At 40.8% G+C, this 25,961-nt stretch overlaps 1 protein-coding gene across 1 annotated transcript; it reads left to right on the top strand.

Moving 5' to 3' along the window:
• Positions 1-248: 248 nt before the first annotated feature.
• Positions 249-23,588, top strand: LOC131544563 (uncharacterized). Its single transcript, XM_058782886.1, has 33 exons — positions 249-386; positions 566-672; positions 792-962; positions 6,295-6,500; positions 7,448-7,548; positions 7,631-7,749; positions 8,492-8,647; positions 8,763-8,977; positions 9,216-9,301; positions 9,456-9,580; positions 9,652-9,777; positions 10,778-10,971; positions 11,047-11,138; positions 11,787-11,917; positions 12,476-12,603; positions 13,119-13,239; positions 13,343-13,555; positions 13,677-13,847; positions 13,924-14,061; positions 16,379-16,428; positions 16,512-16,644; positions 16,729-16,811; positions 17,045-17,171; positions 17,253-17,443; positions 17,694-17,784; positions 17,910-18,045; positions 19,015-19,196; positions 19,281-19,436; positions 20,603-20,736; positions 20,823-20,956; positions 22,519-22,613; positions 22,705-22,981; positions 23,070-23,588. Exons 1-33 carry the CDS (start codon positions 305-307, stop codon positions 23,144-23,146), a joined length of 4,548 nt encoding a protein of 1,515 aa, XP_058638869.1. The 5' UTR covers positions 249-304; the 3' UTR covers positions 23,147-23,588.
• Positions 23,589-25,961: the final 2,373 nt, after the last annotated feature.

Genomic DNA, 25,961 nt, shown 5'->3' with positions numbered 1-25,961 from the left:
GCCTAAGAGTAGTTTGTTTGACAGGTTAAGTATATATTAAGAACGTATCTTAGATTTCTTCTCATTCAGATATTCCTTTTTTTTTTAATGGTTTTGGTCACAAATTGCATTTCAGTTTGTTTGCTTTTCTGTTTTCATTTTCCTGCCCCCACCACATTTTTATTTAAAGATGGTTTGATGTCTAAAATGGTTCAATTATATGTTGGATGGTAAATATTTATCAAAGAGTTGTCAAAAGAATCAGGTTGTTAGTGACTTTCACGTTTTTCACAGTGTTAAAGGACTAAATGGGGCTTATTTACAAATGCCTGTCAAAAGAAGAGAGGATGTTGCTGCAAATCTAGTTGTTTACCTCAAGCAGTCTGTGCAGCAGATCAGTCAGCCTGGTATGTCTCCTTTTTTCATTCAGATTTGTAATTTGCTTTGAATAATAGTGCCTGCTAAATGAATGAATCTAAATAAATGTCAACACTTAGCTTTGATGTTTTCATAATAAGTTAAACAATGCAACATTTTCAACTGAATTCTTCACTAGATGCAATTGTACTTTTTCTAAATGTTGTAGCCTGCAAGCAGGGTGTCCAAAATGACACTGACTGGCTGGTTCTGAACCTTGGTCAGTTTTTCACCTATGTGCCTCATTCTGACGTGGCCGAATTCAACATATCTAGGGTAAAAGAGAATTCAAATTATTCTTGCTACTAGACATTCTGTGTGCAGTGATGATGTTAAATACAGTGTGGAGGTTTCCTTCCCTAATAGAAGTAACAGTGCATTTTCTTACTGCGCAGGAAGTAATGTTTGGCTCTCTAACTGGTGAACAGAAGGTGGAGCGAATCTTGACACCAGGTCTGGTGGAGGATGAGTCTGCTGTTAGAGAATTGTTTGGATCTGTTGTGAAGTCTTCCGACCAGAACCAGTTGGATGCATTTTTTGAGAAACTCATCAGCATGTCTGCAGAGGTGGGAATGTCTTGTGCTGACTTTGGTGTTCATATCATGTTTAGTTGTTTGTTTTTTTGCCAAATAAATGGTGTTTCAGATATTCTAAATAAATGTATTATTTTGTAGTTTTCTCTACATTGATCATGACGATTAGCCTTACATTATAAATGTACTTTATTCTTATGAAAATACCTGAGATGGCTTGAAGAACACAGATAAATCATATATTGTTGCAGTCATGTGTTTATTGTCTTCATGTTTCCTCTTTCAAAATGTCTCTGTTAAGCTACAGAGATAGCTGAATTTATTTGTCCATATAAGGGTTTTCCTGTAACATCATAAGTTGGTAACACTTTAGAAAACTGTTCCATCATTAATGAATAACTACACAAGAACACATGAGTAATGCAATATTAGCACTCTAGTAACTACTAGTAACTAACAAGCAACTCTGATTAATGAATTAGTAAGTAATAGTGCTTAGTCGAATGTGATTAGTTCATTATTAGTTAATCAGTAACTATTTTTTTCATACCTCCCCAAAAACTACTAAGAACTACTGTATACAGGTTGATAATTAATATGAATAATGCATAATGTATAATTCATTCTAAAGTAAAGGTCATGGTAACCCACTAGTAATTACTCAAGTATTACCAGATTCTTCTGAAGGAATTACTAATTATTTGGATCAGTATTCTAAAGTGAAGATCATGATAACTCTCTAGTAATGACTGAAATCATTGTAAGCTTTTGAGGATTTTGTAAAGTATTCAATAGTAATTATTCAGGTGTTACTACATCCTTCTAAAGGAATTAGTCATTATTTGGATCAGTATTCTAAAGTGAAGATTGTGATAACTCCCTAGTAATGACTGAAGTCACTGTACTTTTGAGGTTTTTGTAAGGTCCTGGTTAGTAATTTATTTAGCTAGATTTGGTAACACTTAAATCATTACTAGTGGGTTACCGTGATCTTCACTTTAGAATACTGATCCAAATAATTAGTAGATTCTTCAGAAGGATGTAGTAACACTTGAGTCATTACTATCCAAAACCTTACATATATCTCAAAAGCTCACAATGACGTCAGTCAATATTAGGAAGTTATGATGATTTTCACTTTAGAATACTGATCCAAGTAATTAGTAGTTCATTTAGAAGGATTTGGTAATACTTGAGTCATTACTAGTGGGTTACTATGATCTTCATTTTAGAATTAATTATTCATTATGCATAATTCACATTAATTATGAACCTGTATAAAGTAGTTCTTAGGAGTTCTCAGGATATATGAAAAAAAAAAAATAGTAGTTATTGGTTAGCTAATAGTGAACTACCCCTCTCCGGGGATTGCCACCTTGTTGTGGTGGAGAGGCTTGCGTGGTCCTGTGATCCCAAGAGCGATACTGTCCGGAGCTATGCTCCTGGTAGGGTCACCCATGGCGGTAAGGTCAAGGGAGAGGTTCCCTGACAAAGAGCAATCCAACCAAGACCTCAACGGCAACACAGGCGGAGAATGATGGCTGGCCTTATGGGAGCATCACAACGGCTGGGAAGGCGGATGAAGGCTGCAGCAGAAAGATGCCCCCAGTTGTCTTGGACCCCATGCCATTGGATTCTGACCCCTTTCTGTCAAGGATCGTGTGGTGACTGTCTGTGCACCAGTCTCCCCACGTTAAACAAATTCACGCACAGACGTCCTCCTTGGGAAACCACCTTAACATCCTGGTCAAAGTCCTATGGTGACCAGAGAGTGGCGACGGGGGCAGGATTGTGAGATCTGGAAGCCCCTAGTCATAAACTGGCACATTAGGCGGTGAGTGTTAGACTCAGTCGCTGGGCTCTTGGAATGAGGCAGAAAGAGTCCTTCGGCAGCTGCACCCACGACTGAGCAGTCCTCTTTAGGATCCACTCTGCTCACCCCACATGGGGAAGGGGCTAGAAAAGGTGCCCTAAAAATAGCCTGCCTCAAACCTCCTGACTGGATTACCGCATCCAGAGGGATCACCATTTGCGGTCAGAAACACAAAACCATGGATTTTGGAGCCTGGAATGTGCGCACACTGATGGATAGTGCAACCAGTGATAGACCGGAGAGGAGAACCGCAATCATCGCTAGAGAACTGAAAAGATACCAGATTGACCTAGCCTCCCTCTCTGAAACCAGGCTAGCAGGCGAAGGCCAACTGAAAGAGGAGAAGGGTGGCTACACTTTCTTTTGGAAAGGAAAAGCTGCTGTTGAGCCTAGGATCCATGGTGTTGGAATTGCCATTAGGAACCAGCTCATCAGCCACCTCTATGAACTTCCTGTTGGGATTAGTGAGCGTCTCATGACCATCCGTCTGGTGCTTGCCAACAACCAGATAGCAACAGTTGTGAGCGCCTACGCCCCTACCTTAGACTCTGAAGAGGAAGTAAAAGAGACCTTCTATGCCTGCCTAGACGAGACACTGTCGAGAATCCCCAAGGAAGACAAGATTATTCTCCTTGGAGACTTCAATGCCAGGGTTGGCAGGGATCAACACCTCTGGAAGGGCACTATAGGAAAGGAAGGCATCGGAAACATCAACACTTGTGGAGTTATGCTTCTCAACAATTGTGTTAAACACGATCTCATCATTACTAATACTCTCGTTCGTCAAAAAAACAAATTCAAGGCATCTTGGAGACATCCCCGCTCCAAACAGTGGCATCTCATTGACTATGTCATTGTACGAGCTAGGGATGGTCGTAATGTGAATATCACAAGGGCCATGGTTGGTGCAGATGACTGCTGGACAGATCATCGCCTCATCCGCTCCACAATGTCAATCCAACTTAACAGGAAGAGGAGAATTTTTAAAAAAGCAGATCTGACTAAAACTGAACCTTGACAGCCTTGAAGAAACTGCCACTCTGCAGAAACTTCAGCCCTCTCTTGGGGAAAGCCTCCAACAAGAATACCCTGATGACATCGAAGGGCACTGGAGTCTGTTAAAGTCTACCATTCTTGCTACCTGCAAAACCATTTTTGGGTACAAGTCCAGAAAACACCAGGACTGGTTTGATGAGAATGACACAGAAATAGAACAACTCATCTCCAAGAAAAGGAAAGCCTTCTGTGCCTGGCGAAATCATGTAACCTGCAAGGCCAAAAGGCTGGCCCACTCCAGAGCCAAGGCAGATGTCCAAAGACGGGTAAGGGAGCTAAAAAACTCTTGGTGGACAGAAAGGGCTCTTGAAATCCAGAAGCTAGCAGACTCTGGTGATACCAGGGGCTTTTTCAGTGCTACCAAAGCCGTCTATGGTCCAAGCTATCGTGGCCTATACCCTCTGCGCTCAAAGGACGGTCAGGAATTGCTGAAGGACAATGAGGCCATTAATGCCCGATGGAAAGAGTATTTCCAAGAACTCCTCAACAGTGACAGCTCTACTGAAACTGATATTACCAAACATATCCCCCAGGGTCCCATCAGAGAAGACATGGGGGAACCTCCAACTATAATAGAGGTTCAAGATGCCATCAGGAGCCTTAAGAACAACAAGGCCGCCGGACCGGATGGGATTCCAGCCGAGATCCTAACGGAAGGTGGATTAGAGCTCCTGTACCACATCCACGCCCTACTCCTCAAAGTCTGGGAAAAAGAAGAACTTCCCTCAGAGCTCAGGGATGCTCTAATAGTAACCATATTTAAGAAGGGAGATAAGGCTGAATGTGGAAATTACAGAGGCATCTCGCTCCTGTCAACAACAGGTAAAGTTCTTGCTCGTGTTCTTGCAAACCGACTACTACCACTGTCTGAGGAAGTACTCCCAGAATCACAATGTGGCTTCCGCCCATCCAAAGGTACAGCAGAAACAATATTCACAGCACGGCAACTCCAAAAAAAATGCCGTGAACAAAGGCAGCCTTTGTATATGGCTTTTATAGACCTGACAAAGGCTTTTGACATGGTAGACCGCCAGGCCCTGTGGAGTATACTATCAAGGTACGGCTGTCATGACAAGTATATCAGAATACTGAGGCTTTTATATGACGGCATGGCAGTCACAGTACTTAGCAATGGCGGCTCCAAGTCTGGGCTTTTTACAGTGGAAACAGGGGTCAAACAGGGATGCGGCACCCACACTGTTTGCCATTTTCATTGCAGCCATACTCCACCTCATTGGCGAAGAGCTGCCACAGGGGATTCCAATCATGTACAGAACTGATGGCAGACTCTTCAGCCTTAACAGGTTTAAGGCCAAGAGTAAAGTCAACTACACCACAATTACAGAGTTACAGTGTGCAGACGATAATGTTATCGCCGCACACTCTGCAGAAGACCTCCAGGGCATTCTGAATGCTTTTGCCAAGGCGTACAGAGCCCTGGGTCTAAAATTAAACGTTAAGAAGACTCAGGTCTTACATCAATCTCCACCTAATCAGTTAGCCATCCAGCCAAACATAAAAGTGGACAACACCACTCTTGAATACGTGGACCACTTCCCTTACCTTGGCAGCATTCTTTCCTCAAAAGCTGACATAGACTCTGAGGTTAACCATCGCCTGAGTTGTGCCAGTGGAGCCTATGCCAGGCTCAGGAGAAGAGTCTTCGAAGATCGAGATTCATCAGCCCAAACAAAACTTATGGTCTACAGAGCTGTTGTCCTCCCCACCCTGCTTTATGGAGCCGAGTCATGGACCACCTACAGCAGGCATCTGAGAGCCATGGAACAATACCACCAAAGATCCTTACGAACGATTCTGAGGATCAGCTGGAAAGACAGACGCACTAACATCAGCATTTATACTACTATAATGCAGTATAAAACTTCAAAATTCCATATCACTTCGAGCAACTGGGAACACATTGCACTGGACAGAAGTTCCTGGAAGAAATGTGTGCAGGATGGTGCAGCAAATCATGAAATAGAACTCCGCCGTGTGGCAGAGACAAAGCGACAGCTTCGCAAGGAGAAAGATAAAAAGGCTCAACCATTGTCAACAATTACCACTCTTTCCTGTCCACATTGCACCAAAGTATGCGGATCGCGGATTGGCCTCTACAGCCATCTGAAGTCCCACAAGTAGACCCAAAAGAGAGGACAGTCATACTCGTTTCGAGTGACCGCTGAAGAAGGAGAAGGAAGAATAGTGAACTACCAGTTTCAACTTAGCGCTATTACTTAATAAATCGTTAATCAGATTTTCTTGTTAGTTAATAGTAGTTACTGCAATGTTAACAGTGCATTAGCCATGTGTTCCTGTGTAGTTATTCATTAACGACGGAACAGTATTCTAAAGTGTTACCCATAAGTTTTGTCTTTTCCATATTCAGCTATTCAAGAGTATATGTGACGTTTCAGTGTTGTGCTATGTTTTCAGAGAAACCTGTCAAGCATCAGCACTGCTGTGAGCAGCATCATTCTGAACATGACATTGATGGACCTGGCAAACAGATTTGAAACCTTCGAGCCGCAGATGTTTGCTTTATGGTTCCAGACGTACCTGCTCGTTTTCCTCCCTGGCATTGGTCCAGATAGTCTTTCTGTCATCCCCAGGACCATTGGCTGCGATTCTTACAGAGAAATGTGAGCACTGGTTGCTTTTGTATAGCAGACACCTTTCATACACCAAAATCTGCATCTAAATTTAGCTTGCACTGATTTTAGGGCAGTGTTGAGTAGCTACTTTGAACCCAGGTGTGTCTCAGTCTAGTTCAGTTGCCTGTGCGATGGCCAGGGTCAGTCAATAATTTCTAGGGATTTCACTTTGTGAGAATCATTACAGTGTGCATTTGCTCCTTGATATGACATGATAAAACAAACCAGATCAACTGAGTCATCAGTGTACCAATGTTTAGTGAATTTTGACCTTTCCAGCACATGGACTAGTGTCCACGATGAACTGTGGAATGAATTAAAAAAAAGAAACCCAGATTATGAAACACTACTTAATTCACTAGCCACATTAATGCTTTTTAAGTGACTACACTTTTTAATATGCTATACTGGTCATGTTATTTGTTGAATTTCAGTTTAGTGTTTAGTAATGTTTGTTTGGAAAAAGGTCTAATTTTAATAAGACATTTTCCACTTTGTCTTTGAGCTTGTGACTGAAACACTTCATTTTGGATTCCCTTGCCTTCAAAGTAAATGCCCACTGTTTTGATTGGCTGATGTCTCTGCAAAGGAAATGATCCAATGAAATGACTATAGTAAATAAGATTAAATTTGCTAGTTTCTAAAAGATAATTAAGCATAATTTGGCAAGAACCATATTTATAACCTATCTTAAGTGACTACAGTGGGGAAAAATGGACACTATCTACAAACATGTAAGGTTTATAAATCTGTCTCCAGATGATTATATTATACCATAACTAATATTATTTAGTGTTTATTTGATACGTGTGTACCTCTGATGGAGAGAGTGTCTGTTCTGGGTTATACAGAGATGTAGTTTTTCCACTCTGAACTTTGTGTTTGACAAAATGTTTGTAGTTCATCCAGTCATTGATTTATTCCTGTGTTTGCAGCGTGAAAGGCTGTGATAATGTTTTCAGCAGTCTCACACCGATTCAGATTGAGTACGTCTACAGTTTCACACAGGACTATCTCTCCCATCAGCCCAGCCAAGGTAACATGTGTGTGTGTGTGTGCGTGTGGGATTGTATGTTCGCATAAACAAGTATTAAATAATGTGTCTATGATATTGTCAGGAAACTCCTGCGTGCAGAGTACTAACAGTGACTCTGACTGGCTGCTGAAAAACTTCGGACAGTTCCGCATCATCGCCAACTTCACTGACTTTATCAACCTGAAAAGAGACTTTAATGGGGTAAGCAGAGAGACGACAGTTTGTGTGCTGTTATAACTCTCTTATACACTCAGATGCACAATGTTTACTACATTTTCAAATGAATACTTTTTTGCCAAAGCATTATAGCTAAAACATGTAATGACACGAAAAATCAACACGCAGTGTAACACTTTACTTGAAACCTTTATGTATAAAGCATTAGAAAGGGATTCATAATGTTCATTAATGTATTATGTCTTTTCATAAATAACTGTAACCAGAGTTAAAATGCATTGTAATGTTTGCAGATTCCTTGTGACATCTGAAGATGGTTGTTTATCATGCATTTTAATGAATTACATTAATAAAGGCATAATGAATAGATAAATATTCTAATGTAATATAACTGGGGTTACAGTTACTCGTGAGATCATATACCGAGTGCATTACGATGTTTAATTGATACATGAAAATAATTGTATAATATTTTGGTATATTTGGTTTTACATATATGGTTTTATAATGTATTAAAATAAGAATATACTATGTATAAAATGTATTAAAATAAGATAAGAAAAAAAGAATAAATACATAAATAACATAACTATATATAAAACATTATGAAAAAACCCTGAAAAAAAATATACATGGATAGTTTTGATTATATTGATTAGTAGTTAGTTTCTAAAAGATGAATTTTGTTGTAACTCATGGGTGAGTGTTTTCCTACAGTAACGTCTTCATTTGATCTGTTCTCTCTCTCAATTCCTTTCTCTGTCAGGTCGAGGCTGCAGAGTTTCTGACTCTGTCCCAGCTGGCTGAGCTTTGCTCCGAGCCGTCACGTCTCAGTGGACCAGCGGATGTTCAGACTGTGATGAATGCAGTTCAAACGCAGCAGCTTTCAGAGTTTTTTGATGTTCTTTCTCCAAACATCCAAGTATGTTGTGGAATTTGTTCTCTGCAGCTGTGAATATCCTCATCATTTGTTTTGTTATTTTAATCTGCATCTGTCCAGCTGCCTCAGTCTTGTCTTGTCTTGGTCTTCTGTGCAGGTGAATGAACAGGGCTACTCTGCGGAGGTGAAGCGGGTCTTCCTGCAGGCGGTGTTTGTGCGAGGCGATCTGTCGTCTGCTTCAGTCAGTGATTCAGAGCTGTCAGTCTGGCTCACGGTTCGACTCAGGCCGCTGCTGTCTGCCTTGAGCTCAGCAGACGTTCCGGTGTATTTTGGCATGGTCAGGGCTCGAGGCTGCAGCGTCAAACAGGAGGCGTAAGAGACTGTGTTTTTACATAACCTCCGTACATATAGCTCAGATGTTGAGAGAATATATTTATGCGGTTTACAAACAGTGAAAGTCAACTTTGTTTTTAGCATATTTCATGGCAGTGGATAAAAGACGGAAACTACAGTGGCACATAGTAGAAAAAAAACATGTAAAAATGGGCAATAAACACAGGCAATAGCATATACACAGAGTAAACACAATGTGTGTGTGTTTGTGACGCAGTGTCAGTGTGCTGGACTCTCAAAGAACTGCTCTGGATGAAAACACACAACGTCAGATCTATAACAACATCCAACAGCTACTCACAGGTAAAACACACACACATCAAACCGACTCACACACACACATCTATGCGTTTCTATTTATGTCATATTTGTTTATTATTTTAAGATTGCTATGGCTTTTTAAAAGTATTTTTATGATATGAGCCCTAAAAGTTCTTCATGTTTTGTGTTCATGCAGACGCTCCTCTTCGCTGTTATGTCAGTGGCAGTTTCTTCCTCTTCCTCAAGTCTTTCTTCCTCCAGTTTGGATTTCCAGACCTCAGCACCTTCCAGTCTCTGATCCCTGTGGACAGGAGGCCCGAGGTACATCAGCGTTCCTCTGTTGCTCGATCTTTCCATCGCAGCCCTTCTGATCTGTGCGTTTCCTCCCGCAGCTGCTGGGCTCCATCTCTACGGCCGAGCTGAGCGAGTTTCTGAACGCACCCCAAACCCTGGGAAACGGGTCAGGACTCTGCGATCTGCTCAGCCAGTACAGCCAGACCGCACGCTATCTGGAGACGGTAGGTCTCTCAGATGCCCTTGAGCTGTGTTCCAGCACGCACTAGCTGTCTACCTAGTGTGCTTACATCGTAGACACACTCCTGACATGAAGACAACACAGTTATGTTGCCATCCAAGATCTACGATGGCATTGCACATTTCCTTTGGATACGGCTGTAAATCATTGCAACAAGCTCAGTGGGGAGAAAATCAAGATGCTAGATAGAGTTGAGAGAGATTTTAAGAATCTTATTCATGTTATTCAGTGCTAAAAATGTGTAAAAAAGATTTCATATAATTTTGTAGAGGTTTGAATCTCCTCCCATTTCCCCTCGCTTTCTTCTGTGTTAGTCTTCTGAAACTGTGAGTGTAAAGGCTGGAAAACACTACATGACTTAAAATCTGAACAAATTTGAAAACACTAGACATCTTACACTTTCAGTATGAAAGGCTACAGAGGAAAACTGCTCATCACACACTAAATGACACAACAAACAAGTGACATGAAAAAAATGTGTTTTTAAATTGGCTCAAATGTTTTCGATATCCGAAATGAATGACTGAATGGAATCAGTCTAAATCTAAAATCTATCATACACTACACGGTTCTCTTTGTTAACTTAAACCTGCAGACTGCCTCTGACTTTTTTCAACTAGATTGCAAATCGGAGCAAAAGTCTGAGAGGTAGCCATATAGTGTATTCCAGCCTATAATCAGATCCCATGTGATGCTACCGTTTGGGGAAACACGTGTCTAGAGACATGTTTTTTAACAGTTTAAAATCTTTTAACATCACCGCTTTGCCATGTGCAAAAGACTGGAGCCCAACAGTTAAATGGAAAATCACGTGCTGTGAAGGTAGCTGCTTATTGTGCAGAATCATAATGAGTTGCCTGACGAGTATCCTCGGTGCAGTAGCACATATATGCTGTATTTACAGTTTTGAAGGAAGTTTAGAATTCTTCCTGGAAGACGAAGATTGCTCTCTGCAGTGCTCTCTGCGTCTCTATGTCCCGCAGGAGCCGCTGGGGTCTGTGGCTTTGGCCCGGCAGGTGTTGGCCTGCGTCTGGCCTGGAGTTCTGAAGCTGGAGATCCGGTCTGAGGTGGATCAGTGGTTTGACCGTCGGCTCGTGAGATACCTGCCTCTGCTCAGCTCCGCGCTCATCAGCCCTGCACAGCTCCGCGGCGCCGCCTGTCTGCCTTATAGGAAACTGTGAGTGCTTACACATCACTAAATACCTCCACAGAAACGCCTCGCTTTACACTAAACAATCGTCTGTGTGTGTAGTGTTTCAGTTCTCGGAAACAATTACAACTTCTCCAGAACTGACTTCACCCCAGAGGATGTTTACAGCTCCGTGAAGGTGTATCTCACAAATGGTAAGAACATGTACTTTGTATTTGTGTTTCAGAGGTGTAGAGCTGTGTGTGTGTGTGTGTGTGTGTGTTTGACAAGTACAATCACACCGGAACATGTAAATCTGCTGACCCAGAGAGAGCAGTTGTCATGTACAGATGTGAAACAGCTTCACAAACAGTCTTTTTGCACACAGTATTTTTATTTCTGTGTTACAAACATTCAAATAATCACAGAAGTACTGGGATAAGTGTATAGTTTGAATAAAAATACTGATGTTTAAATACAGTAAATCACCTTCTTTGAAGAGTAACTTGAGGCGTCTTTTAAAGATTATATTCATTACATTGTTAAGCCAGTGAGTGGTGATGTTAAAACATGTGTTTGTCATTGAATCATTTGTTCAAAAATCAGATTCATCCAGTAATGAAACAACTGAAATCTTTACGAATGAATCATTGAATTGTTCATTCAAACAGCTTTTTTATTTATATTGATTTGTTCAAATGAATGTAATTTTAAAACAAAAATAGAATTGTGGGAGAATTATGATCTCTGTTTTAAAAAAAAAAAGGTGATTCTCAATTTATCCAGACTCGTTCAGCTGTAGTACGTGAGTATGTTTAACTGTGTGTGTGTGTGTGTGTGTGTGTGTGTGTGTGTGTGTGCAGGTGGCTCACCGCGCTGCTACAACGCCTCCGATCCTCAGCTCAACTCCACAAACTGGCTTGTGAGCTACATTGGTGTCTTCATCAGATACGTCAATCTGTCTGATCTCGACTCCTTCGTGTCACCTGACCAGGTAACAGATGCACCACTTCTGTCACCTGCTGGAGTTTAGCTTCCCCGCCACTGTCACCTTTGACTTGCTTTGTTGGAGTTTAAAAGAAACCTATTATTCAGTCATATTGATAGATGTGATGCTGGCCCTGACAGTATTGGGTGAGATGAAAACTTAAACAGACCTGATCTTAATAATGGCATACTTGTTTTCTGTGGAGCTTTTTACAGCTGAAATCCCTGAGAATATTTAAACAACAGCTGAATACTCATCTCCTCCATCAGCATTTGACTGCATCCTACGAAGAAGAAAATCATTGCTTTCACTTTTCCTTAAGTCCTCCGTGTTCTAGCTTGTACTAATCTGAACGATGTCTGAAGCTTTACAAGCACTTGAGTTTATTTGCCTCTTTATGAAGATTTGCATGCTGTAATCTTCACTTATAAGTCTCTGTGGATAAAAGCATGTTCTAAATGAATTATAATTGATGAATTGTGCAACATTGACAACATTGGCTTGACACACACAAACATGCATATCTGAGCTTTCCAGTGACAGCGCTCTTGTGTTGTTCTGCAGATCGGTGTCTTCTTGGAAAACCCGGAGAACCTTCAGCTGCTCAACAGCACAGTGACAATCCAGTCCAGTATAGTCAGCTACTACACAACACAGCTGTACAGTCGGAACCCGTCCTTCAACCCCATCAGGTGCGCAGCTGGCCTAAGTCACCAACATGAACCACACTGCAAGAAAAGCTCATCTTACTTAGAAGTTTTGTCTTGGTTCTAGTCAAAATATCCAAAAATTCTTAATTTAGGATTTATTAGATAAGCAAAATAACAAGATATTTAGTCTTGTTTCCAAAACTAAATTAAGTGAATTTTACTTAAAATAAGTAAAATGATCTGCCAGTGGGGCAAGTAAAATACTCTTGTTTTACAAATATTTCACTTACCCCACTGGCAGATAGTTTTACTTGTTTTAAACAAAATGCACTTAATTTAGTTTTAGTTAATTTAGTTATTTTCCCTGGAAACAAAGACTAAATATCTTATGTCATTTTGCTTATCTAGTAAATGCATCCTAATTTAAGAATCTTTAGACATTTTGACTAGCAAGACTAGTAAATACTGAGTAAGATAAGCTTTTTTTTTTTTGCAGTGCATGTCTAAATCTCAGCAAATTCACATGTTCACATGTGTGTTTGTGTGTGTGTCTACAGTCTCCCAGGCCAGTTCCTGTGTGGAATCCCTTCATTTGCATTCGAGACTCTCGGAGCAGCAGACAGTTTGGTGCTCATCCAGCGGATCAACGTGTTCTGTAATGGAACCGAGAGCCCTGAGGTGATCAGTCAGTCTATTAATCAATCAATCAATCAATCAATCAATCAGTCAGTCAGTCAGTCAGTCAGTTGACCTCATTTGACCCACATCATCTTTGTTTCAGATCACGTCTGCTCTCACTGCCAATCTCCCTTCGCTCTCCTCCTCCACCATCCAGCTGCTGGGCAGTCAGAGCGTGGGCCTGACGGAGGCTCAGATAAGCTCCGCCTCCTCTGATGTCATCAAGGGTGCGCTCTCGACCCTCAGCGCCGTCGATGGCTGGAATCAGGGCCAAGCCAACGCAGTCATACAGGCTCTCATCAAGTCTGACTTTCCAGTGAGTCTGGAGCTGAATATCACAAGAACAGAAAAGCTATATAAAAACTGTTAACTGACATAAAATATGAAAGTAGTTAAGTATGAGTAGTTAAACCAGTGAACTTCGGGGTGTTTTTCAGATCAACACCGGCTCCTCGCTGCTGTCTCTCGGGACGCTCATCAAGGGCGTTCCGGCGGAAACCATCTCCAGCATTGAACCTTCTGAGCTCCTGGCCATATCCCAAAATCCCACATTCATCAGCAACATCCTCTCAGCGCCAGAAATCCTGCAGCTGGTTTATGTCATGAAGGTATGTGTTTAGCCAAGTAACGGTCACCTCTACATCTGAACCTTCTCTTAGATTCTCTCAACCTTTTCCTTCTCAGATCGCGTCTGTAGATGAAACTAAAGTCATCGAGAACGTTCCGGACGCGTTGGCTGGCTCGATCCCGCGCATTTTGTTGATCCCTCAGGAGTCTGTGAACGTCACCCTGATCAACCAGAAGCAGTGGACACAGGAGCAGGTGCTGACACTTCTCCTCTTCTTCTGTGTTTATTTCATATGACCTTGTTTTTACACTGTTTTAATGATGATGGAAGAGGAAAAACCATGTAAAATCCCAGAGCTCTGAACCCTTCTGCTGTGTTTGTTCCTACGATGGTGTTCGGGTCAAGTTGATCTCAGTTGGTTCCCATGCAATTCACCATCATGAAAAATCATGTAACAACAGAAAACCCGGTAACACATTGCAGTAAGGTTGTGTTTGTTAACATTAGTTGTCTAAATTAGTTAACATGAACTAACAATACATGAAAAATACATCTAAAGCATGTATTAAACTTCATGTCAATTTTAACATTTACTAATACATTAAAATCAAGGCTGTATCTGTTATTGATTGATTTAAAACATGAAAAAATAGTAGAAATGTGAAATTAAAACCGCCTGTAAGTGGCAGACTGTTAATTAGTGAGTCACTGAGATTCAACTGATTCGTTCAGAAACAAAGCATTTGACTGTGTTAATGAGTGAATCACCGAATCATTTATTCAACCGATTCTTTCAAATAGCTGATTCATTCAATAAGTAAACACCGTCCATTGCTCAGAGACGCAAAACAGTGCTGTGATCTTTGTTTGGAACTATTTTCATTGGCAAAATTGAGCCAAAACGAGCAATATGTCTAAAATGTAAGTCACTTATTGCTTCACGGAACTTAAATGAATATTAAATGTGTTATGCTGATATCTGGGGAAAAACGGTAGTCTTTGTGTGATATAGATTAAGGTAACTGTATTAAATTATATAAATATAAAAAGCATACAGAAGCATGTTTGCTGTCTACAATTTAGAATACCTTGAATTCTGAGTTTAGACTAATAAATCACGTACTTGCACTCTGTGTGTGATTTGGTGATATATCCTACTCGATAATATCAGATCGCACATCATTACAACAACACTTACCATATTATCACCGAAGATATACTGTATATCTGTTACGGGGCTGACGAGACGTGAGACGTATGGATCCATTTGCAGACTTTATTAGGCAGAGACGTGGTCGTACAGGCAGGGTCAAACAATGGCAAACAGGTATGGCAGAGACAAAACAAAGAGTAATCCTAGGGCAAGCTAAGGTCGACGATCGGCGAACAGAATCCAGTGGGCAAGGCAGAGAGATAATCCAGGGAACACGGGCGAGAATCAAACACGGGAAAACAAAGGCAAGGCTAGGCTAGGCAAGGAAAACTAACGGGACTTCGTAGAGCAGCGAAAATGCATACAATACTCGGCAACTGGGGAGAGAATGTCCAGGGTGAAATAGTGTGTGTGATCAGGTGTGCATGTGATTGGTGCAATGAGATATTGGTGACAGCTGTGATCAGAGTGGGATGATGGGAATTGGAGTCCATGTGATGTGTGGTGTGAAAGTCCATGTGGTGAGCGGGTGACCTCTAGTGGTGAGTGACCGGGAGTGCAGACCAGATTCATGACAATATCACACCCCAGACTCGACTTGAGTGGAAAATGAATCATTTGTTGTGCGCGCACTTGTTTGCTCATCATGAGCAAAGGTGTTTTAGGAGTCTAACTAACAAGAACCAGATTCGACAAACCTGCTTTCCTGCCGTCCGTGTTCTTCTGACTATTTTGTAGTAAGTATCAAATATGCTTCGGGGAAATGTATCGGAGTAAAAGTAAAAAGTTACAGTACTTTACTCAAGTAAAGTACAGATACTCCAAAAAAATACTTAAGTACTGTAACGAAGTATTATTACTTCGTTACATTACACCACTGTTTATATAAGTACTAGTAAACAGCTAAAATGCTAGTATTTTGCATGCTACTAACAACTAGATAATAGTGTTCCCGATTCTGAAGAGTTACTGTATTACTTAATCGACCTGAACATGAACTTACAAAGAACATATTGTTATTACCTAACTTTAACAAAGATCAATAAATAGTGTAACAAATGTATCGCTCATAGTTAGTTAATGCATTAACTAAGTTTACTCAATTGGAGCTTACTATTAAGTGTCTCTGAAAACCCGTATTGTAACTTGTCAGGGACTGAAAAATAAAAAATATGTGAGAAATGATTGATTTTTGACAAATTGCATGGAAACCTTTCTAGTCTTTCTAAAACAGTAGAAACTTTGCGTGCACGTTCACAACCCTGAATGAGAAGAAGTCACAATATTTCAAGAAGAAATGAATAGTTTAACCAGTGTTTCAGTCAGTTTAATGTGGATGAACGTGACCCCAACACAACAGGAGGGTTAAGAGTCTGTGTGTGTGTTTATACCTCGGGCTGATTTTCTGTGTGTCGCAGGCCGTGATGCTGTTCAGCTCCGTGGCGAGTGCCAGTAAGGACACTGAGGAGTAAGTCACTCATCACACTTCTGCTCATACACACACGGTACACATGCAGCAGGTGCTTTATGAGCGTTTGTCTCCCTCTGCAGGCTGTCTGAGGAGCTGCTGCAGGGTTTCACCTGCACGTCTGTCCGGTCGCTCGCCGAGACGAAGGTCAAGCAGCTGGTCAAAGCCTGCAGACGACGGCCGGGACGGCAGAAGGTCCAGCTGAAGGAGAGTCAGGTACACACCTTACTCACGTCCGCTCAGTGTTTACATCTGCATCTGTGAGGTTCACCATTAACGTCTCTAACTGTTGTGTTCTAGCTGATGTGCATGTACAACTACATGAAAGAGGAGACTTCAACAAGCTTCACAGATTTACCTTCTGACGTGCTGCTTTACTACAGGTGAGTACCTTGCTAATGAAAGTAATAATTGAATTATCCAAGGCAGAAAACAAACGAGTATTGCTATCGTACCAAATCTCAGCTGAGCAGAAGAATATCTCTCACATCTGTTTCACTCTTTCGCCATACTCCCGTCATTCAGATAAAATACTGAAAAGATGATTTTCTGGTCATCTGTGCTTTGGTTTGTCCATCTATTCGTTTGTGGTAATTTGTTGATGTTTGTCGGTCAGCTATGAGAAGGTGGAGAAGGTGAACTGCCGCTCGTATTTCAGCGCCGTGGGCACGGCAGATTACTCCATTCTCTCCAGCGTCCTTGACAAACAGAAGACTCTGTTCAACAACGCACGAAACTGTCTGGTGAGCAGCTCACACACACACACACACACACACACAGCACTTCCACCCCAGACTCTTGTAAACATGTGTATGTTGTCGTAGGGTATTTCGGGTCAGAGGCTAAGCAGAGATCACGTGGGGGTTCTGGGTAACCTGACCTGCACCCTCGACCCTGTCTACATCCAAAACTCTGATCCAGCCATCATTGAGAGCCTGAAGAACTGCCACGATCTCTCCGACGCTCAGATCAGCGCTGTGCAAACACTGCTGCTCTCAGGAGGAACTGTCTATGGGTGAGAAAAATCATGCAAAGAGCTCTTTATTTACAGATCAGTCATTCAACAAACTTTAGTTGACTGCAATCATTAGAGTTACTGAACTGCATATAAAACAAATATCAGAAAACTGTACTACTGAAAAGGGTTTGTTATGAGTGTTACTGACAATGAATTAAATAATGCATTTATGAAACAGTGCGTTTATGACTGTAAGGCTGTCTGTTTAGAGTAAAGCGCTATATAAATGAACTCTGCTGTGTTTCAGGAGCTCTTCTGGTTGGGATCAGCAGATACTGGAGCGCCTCGACACCCTGCCGCTGTACTTCACTGAAGACTTCTGGAGCCGCTTCAGCGCGGTACGGACACTTATTCTCTGACTTGCTCCTTCCCTCATTGGTTCCATATGTGTGAACTGCTGCTTTATTTATGTTTGTGTGTGTGTGTGTGTCTGTGTGTGTGTGTGTGTGTGTGTGTGTGACAGCCTGTGAAGAGGAAGTACATGAAGGCGTTCATGCCGTTTCTGAGGACGAGAAACACAGAGAAGCCGAAACTAAAGAAACTCTTTAAAAACTGCAACGCTGCGTTAGACGCTCGAAGCAGAATCGGGCGCTCTGCAGGTAAAACACACAAAAACAGTGTCTTATACGAATGATAACATATTGCAAGTTGTGCACTTTGTCATTACGATATTATGTGTAATTAAATTGAAAGTACATTATATATTTAAAGAATAATAGCTGCAAGCAGCAATGATGGAGTCGACCAGAAAATAGAATCAGAATCAGAAAGAGCTTTTATTACCAAGTGTGCTTGCGCATACAAGAAATGTGTTTTAGTGTCAAAAGCTTCCATTTCACAGAGACAACAACGACACACAGACAATAAAATGGTGTATAAATGGCAAAATGTTGTATAATATTGCGTCTAAGTTTTGACCATTGTGTGATCAAAAGACTTTGGAAAAGAAATTTGGTGAATAATTAAAGAGCATGGAGACAATGACAGGTTTCAAGTTTGGTTTAATACATCAAATCATTGCGAAGATACCGCCGGACCTCCTGCCTGCCATTTACGTCACCAGTTTTGGTATTTGATTGGCATTTTACAGTCAAATCCAAGATAAATTAAATAAATCACTGTGGATAAAACCTTAGAAAGGCATATGAAGTTCAGACGATCATAAGAATACATAGAGGAATGAAGCTGCTGTTGATTATTGCTTCAGGAAGCCGATCGGAGGAAGAAGTAGAAGAAGAAGAATAACCCTGAAAGAGCACAAACATCACGGAGACGTCTATTTGACGTCTGCATTTTCATCTGCAAGATGTATTTTTAGAGTGTTTGTTCATCTGCAGTACGTCTACAGGACGTTTCCTATCAGATGTCAAATAGATGTTTGTTAGACGTCCTTAAAATGTTTATGATTTAGAATGTATGTAAAACATACGTCCGATGCTTCCCAGATCAAGCGTTCTTTAACAGAGATCGCAGACGTACGTTAATAATAATAACCTCTGTGACATAAAGAGGAGTGTTTTCATAGCTGTCACACGGTTGTTTAAGGTGTTGATGTTTGTGTTGGTCAGACTGCACCGCGGGAAACATCACGGAAGCCACGATCGCAGACGGCTCGTTCCCCTTCGGCTACACCGCGGCCCAGTTCGACGCCTGTCTGACCGCCAGGGTCCTCGACGGTAACCTGGCCGCCGTCACGGAGAAGGTGGATGACAACAACTTCCAGAGAATCATTCTGAACAAGCTGAAGCAGGTGAGTGAGCTGGGGTCTCCGGCGGGTCTCGGCCGGATCGCTGTGTGATGCTGATGACCGCTGATGAATGTTGATGTGTTCCAGGTGTATCCGGCCGGACTCTCCGACAGCACGCTGCAGCTGCTCGCCTCTGTCTCACGGCAAGCCACGCTCGACGAGATCAGGACATGGAGCGTCACCAGGATCGACACGCTGTCCGCGCTGATGAGCAGAAACAACGGAGAATGGGACAAAGACAAGGTGTGTGTGTGTGTGTGTGTGTGTGTATTCGGTGACAAAATAGACATGGTTTGTGAAGTAAATTTGGGAACACTGTACAATATAGTTCCATATGAATTAACATGAACCAACAAGTCAAGTCAGCGTTATTTATATAGCACTTTTTTCAATGCAAATTGTATCAAAGCAGTTTTACAGTATTAAATGGGGAAATAGTGTGTCGTTCTCCTCTGGCCAGACAAAACCAGCAGTTTAAATCTATGCTGCAGCAGAGTCAGATTGAGCAGAGGACTCATTTGATTCCATTCTAATAATGGAAAACACTTTATTTTAAGGTGTCCTTGTTACACATTACATGTACGTACTATTATAATAACAATAAATTATGCATCATTACATGCAAGTAACCCGAAGCCAACCCCTAACCATATAGTAAGTACATGTGGTTAATTAATATTACTCAGTACTTAAATGTATAAATACACTGTAACAAAATAAAATGTAACTGAAAATGCTTCTTATGTTGGTTCACAATAATCTCAACCTTTACAAAGACATTATTAAACTCAAAAGTTAACAGTAGTTGATGCACTGTGAACTATGAATTATGAACCAACATTAACAAAGGTTAATGACTGCTGTAAAACATATTGCTCATAGCTAGTTCATGTTAACTAATGCATTAACTAATAAGATGTAATGTCAACAAATGAGACCTTATTTCAACGTGTTACATTTTTAATTTTCAATGTTTCATTTGTTAATATTAAATAGCATATAACTAAGATTGTTAAATGGTTTGGAATGTTTTTTTCTTTATTAGTTCATTTTAATTTCTACATTCTGCTAAATGCATAAATGTAAATGATTTAATGGACCTGCACTGACGTGAACTAACAATGAACAGTTATATATATAAATGTTAAATGTTATCAGTATATTAATAGCTAAGGCTATACAACTGTTATATATATAACAGCAGTTAATGTTATCATATATGGATAAATCCTGTAACAAATATAATACTAATTGTTAGTGTTAGTTAAGTGAAGTGTTGTTGTTAATGTTATTTTGTGCTTCATTTTGTTAGACATTCTGTAGACATTATAGTGAGCTTAATGTATGAAATGTTGGAAGTGATGAGCGGAGCTGGATAACCTCTGTGTGTGTGTGTGTGTGTGTTGTAGAGTAAGGAGGTGATCCTCAGGTATCTGAGTGTGGCTGATCACACTTTAGACACTAATGAGCTGAACATCATCGGCTCGAACATCTGCGCACTGAACATCTCAACACTTCAGAGCATCACAGCAAGAGCCCTGAGGTACTGCACACACTCAAACCCTCGCTCACACTCGTTTACCAGCTCACTTCATTCACTCATTCATGTCTCTCTCTCCTTGTGTGCAGCAATGCAGAAGGTCTGGATCTGTCCTCTTGTTCATATGAGCAGAAATCAGTTATGTACAGCACTGCCAACTCCTCGTTCAGAGCTCAACGCAGCAATGGCCCTATTTACTTCCACCTCATCGGCCCCTACCTCGGTAACACATACGCACGCACACACACACACACACACACGTGCACACACACACACACACACACACACACACACTCTCTCTCTCACACACACACACACAAACACACACTCACGCGCACACGCACACACACACACTGTCTCACACACACACGCACACACACTGTCTCACACACACACGCACGCGCACATACACACACACACACACACACACACACACACACACACACACAGATATCTCGTAGACTCAGTGGGTTTGAACAGAAGTCAACTCCTAACTCTAACCCACCCTTAATGTGTTAACTCTTAGTCCCACTTTTTATTCGTTGAACTGAAAATGACTTTTCCAACTTAAGCTATTATAAATCTTACATTCTTTGGAACACAGACTTAAGGCTTTACTTATAAAAACTTAAGACTTTACATACTGTATACTGCACTACATTTTAAATTTATTTTACAAAATGAGTGAAATCTAAAGTTGCTAGAAAATCAAAGCTACAAAACTAAAGATGTGTTCCAAATTTGAGGTTGATATCTTGGTAACACTTTATTTTAGGGTCTCTTAACTAGTTGCTTATTACTAGCATGCATATTGCTAGAATATTAGCCATTTATTAGTACTAATTAAGTACATACTAATGCCTTATTCTACATGACCGTATTCTACATCCCTAATCCTACCCAATACCTAAACCTAACAACTAACTTACTAACTATTAATAAGCAGCACATTAGGAATTTATTGAGGGAAAAGTCGTAGTTAATAGTGAATAAGTGTTCCCTATTCTAAAGTGTTACCGATATCATTATCTTTAAAATGAGCTTTCAGTAAGATTCTGATTGGGTGCAGTACCAAACATTTCCACCATATGAGCTGAGCAATCTGAACCATACATTTCAGTTTTTTTAGAAATAATATTGCAGTATTTGATTTGAATTCAACCTCAAACAGCATAAAGAACATGCGGAAAGCAGCCAGATGTGCGTTATACAGCAGTGATATTACGCAGCGCCTCAAAGTAGTCCCCAGCTAGGTAACTAGTTATGATATAGGTGGGGACTACTTTCAGGCGCTGCGTAATATCACTAGATTATTACGCCGGAATGAGAGTATAGTTCCTAGCCAAATCGGCCTAGAAAATGTTCATTTTCCGTCAGTCTTAGTACACGATTTAACTACAGAAGAGTCAAGCTTTAAATAGGACAAATATTGAAACTCTTTGGTCATTTTTGAGCGAGATGCTAATGGTCTAATCCGATTCAATGATCTAAGCTAAGCTAAAAGTGCCATCGCCAGACCCGGAGATCGGCTGAATGGATTCAAAAACGGTAAAACTCAACTGTTTAACTCTAGGGGAGTTGTAAAATTTAAGTGTTCCTTTAAGACATGATGCATCATAAATGGATAATCTGTCTTTATTTTAAACATTTTAGACAGAAAACGAGAATGGATATCATCCTTAGCACTATTACATGAAACCTAACCAAAGGATCTATTGAGGTTCGCATGATTTTACATGTGCATTGCTTTTTCATAATAAAGTGTATGTGTGTGTGTGTGTGTAGGTGGCGCTCCGGTTGAGGACGTGAGGGCTTTGGCCTCTTCTAACATCACTCTGGACATCAGCACCTTCAGGAGCCTCAGCATACCTGTTGCCACGGTAACACACGCTCTCTGTCTCTCTCACACACTCATGTTTATGCTCCTCTCAGTGTGGATGTGAGTGTAACTGTATACCGCGTGTGTTTCAGGGGCTGAGCGTGTCTGACGTACGAGCTCTCATGGGTTCGGATGTGGCCGAGCTGAAGGTGTTTGAGGAAGACTCTGTGGTCCAGGCCTGGATCTCCTCACAGCTGCAGTCTCAGTTAGACACGCTGAACGTGGGTCTGCTTGGAGGCCGAGCCGATCCGAGCACATCTGCACCCGTCACTGTCCAAAACAACAACAGCAGCACGGCTAACAGCAGCGGCAGCGGCACGCACTCAACGGCTCCCAGCCAATCAGCTGCAGCCACTGTCACCGCACAGGGTAAAGCCACACCCACTCTCTCTGATCCACTCAGCATCAGACCCGTGTGTGATCACTAATGACGTGTGTGTGTGTGTGTGTGTTTCAGGATCTGCATCAGCTCTTCGTCTCGGTCCAGGCCTCTGGCTCCTCGTGTCCTGCGTCTGGCTTCTGATCTTCACATGATACATAATACAACATCTGTAATCAAAAATCTATGAAATCATCATCAGAAATCTGTTAAATCAACACAAGTGCTCCATTAGATCAATATCACTATATCAATAATGTAATATCAGAAATGAATGAGAGCAATATTCTATTAATATCAGTACTTACTAATAGTTGATTTTTGTGTCTCTCTTGTCTTTATAATCATATTTGCTCTGAAGTTATTTTTAATTGAATTTGATAAAAAAAACAATCTGTGAACTTATTTAAAACATTTCTAGTCTAATAAGAATATTTATGCATTATCTGACAAAAATGAAGGAAATTACAATTTTGTTAAATTAATGTGATAGAATATCAAATTATTTTCTGCCTTGATAGTAAAATATAATTTTCACATTCACTGTTACTGTAAAATTGTTATTTTTTGTCTTCAATAAAATTAACATGCATCTTATGATTCCTGATAGATCTGTGAGTGTACATAGGTATATTGATATTCCGCTCATACGTGTGTGTGTGTGTGTGTGTGTGTTTTGTGTGTGTACATACTTAACCATATTTTGTGGACAAATCGGTACATAAAAGTGAGATGAACCTGACAAAACCTATTGGCTCGTTTTCACTGAGAGGTACGGTTCAATCTTGCCTTTCATCGGTTTCCCAAAGACCCTGACAGGTGATTATTCACAAAAGTGTAAAAATATTGTATGTTTTGAAGTGAGGCGTTGCGCTGTCTTATGCACCTGCTAACTTTAACTGTTCTTAGTCTAGTAGTAAACCGAAATCCTTTTAGGAACCGCAGGTCATATAGAAAACATAATAATGATTTATATGGATGACACTAAGTTATAATGCGCTTATGCAACTTTACACATTTACTATTCCAGTAACTTAGGTCTGAAATATATACTGTACGTTTTAATCCCCTGGAACACACTGCAAACATGATGATCTAGAACATGATGCATTGCTGTGTGTACGTTATTGTTGTCATCGTTCAGGCTGTATTTCAGCTTTAATGCACGTTTTTTTTAAACAAAGCAGCTGATATTTGGCACAGCGACAGCTAGAATCTAGAGGACTGCGAGTCGCTTTCACCCCAGAATGGGCCGCTGCTGCAATGGAACGTTTTATTGGCTTTCACTTCTTACAGCACCGCTGATGCTAAAGTCGCTGTGCAGTCGACCGGAAATGACTGCGCTGAGCTTATCTAAAACCAGGAGGTAACTGTGCATGTGGTCAACAAAAGTCGGGAAGAAAGGGGTTCACTTTTTGTCACTTTAAACAGATCTTGACATTTTATCCCTCCAGGTCTTACCAAGAATAACCATCTAGTGTGAAAGGCACTTAGCTCTTTATATCTGTGGGTCAGTGCCAAGTTAAAGACTCGTGAACATCTCTGCTGTGGGTAGTCCAGCATTCAGCGCAAGGACACGGCCTTGTTTCACACCTCAATTTATGGAGAATTCATCTGATAGATCACCTTCAAATCATACACGGCCCAAGTGAAGGGTGGCAGGACTGTAAAAGAGCTTCTCTGTCGACGGAGTCAAAAGCTTTAGTCAGATCAATAAAAGCTGCTTCTGTTCTCGGGACTTTTCTCGTAACTGACTTTCTGCAAAAGTCATGTCTGTTGTAGAGCTTTGGGTCGGAAGCCACATTGAGACAGCTAACAGATGACGACGAGTCAAAATGACACAGGCCAAGACTATATATATATATATATATATATATATATATATAAAGCATGATTGTGCAGAAATGCTGCTCAGTAAAGTCATGAAAGTCTTCAGCTCTTCCTGCTGCGGTGTTTCTGTAGAATCAGAAGAGGGCGCCGCATGTTCATGCTCTTATCAGAGTATATTTACATTACATTTAATCATTCATCAGAGGCTCTTATCCACAGAAGACAGTAGAATCGTGAGGTGACAAGTCCAAGTTACTCTAACACTGGATTTTTTAATGAACAGAAAAAAATGGAGTAGAGATGGAATAGAAAGTGCTAGTATTAATTGTTGTTGTTAAAGATGTGTCTTTAGCATCTTTTGTAAATTATAGTGAAGAAATGTGTGTTAAAGGACTTACATGGATTATTCAGTAACAAAGAGTGTTTGGCCAGTGAAGTGCTTCACCTCTGGCTGATCGTTCAGTGTAATGAAATACATATTATTTATGAAATAAAGACTATTTTCAGCTGTTCTTAATCAGGTTCAGTTAGACAACAGATGTCAAATATCTTCATATCTTCAGCATCAGCTGCATGATCTCAGCACAGATCCCTGTTTCTCCGCTTCTCGTTCAGTTTTGTCCTTCCAGGTCGTCTGTGTTATTCCTCCTTCTGCAGTCCACACAGAAAGATCCTCAACAACTCTCACAAGCTGATTTTATGAACCGTGACCTATTTATAAATATGAGGTGAAACACAGGCCAAATTCATAAAATCATATTTGACTGTGGTTAAACATGAGATTGCGGTAATGGTGCGTGCCAGAAGATTGCTGATCCGCACCAATCAGGAAACACTGTGAGAAAATAACTGGAGCACTGGCCTGAAGCTATATGAAAACACACCCTGAATGCAACATAACACGCTTGAGATTAAACTTCTGCCACATGCAGAAAAATACCAACAGCACGCATGAAATTCAACCGAAGCTGTTTTGACTCGTCATTTCAATGGCAGGGTTTGTCAACCAGACGGCTGTTCTTGACCAGGTTAACCGCACATTTCAACACCAGTCAAAGGCTTTCAAACAGGAAGATTTTTATGTTTTTAAAGTCTCGTCTGCTCACCAAGCCTGCATTTATTTGATCCAAAGTACAGCAA

The sequence above is a fragment of the Onychostoma macrolepis genome, chromosome 01, assembly GCF_012432095.1.
Source record: "Onychostoma macrolepis isolate SWU-2019 chromosome 01, ASM1243209v1, whole genome shotgun sequence".
Taxonomy (NCBI): domain Eukaryota; kingdom Metazoa; phylum Chordata; class Actinopteri; order Cypriniformes; family Cyprinidae; genus Onychostoma; species Onychostoma macrolepis.
The sequence above is the reverse complement of the archived record's forward strand: the minus strand, read 5'-3'. Positions and strand labels throughout refer to the sequence as shown.

Bases quoted from the DNA above. Each gene is read 5' to 3' on its own strand.
- LOC131544563 (XM_058782886.1), top strand. From the start codon at position 305: ATGCCTGTCAAAAGAAGAGAGGATGTTGCTGCAAATCTAGTTGTTTAC. The intron at 12,604-13,118 runs GTGCGCAGCTGG...GTGTGTCTACAG, and splicing joins CCGTCCTTCAACCCCATCAG to TCTCCCAGGCCAGTTCCTGT. The intron at 20,737-20,822 runs GTACTGCACACA...CCTTGTGTGCAG, and splicing joins ATCACAGCAAGAGCCCTGAG to CAATGCAGAAGGTCTGGATC.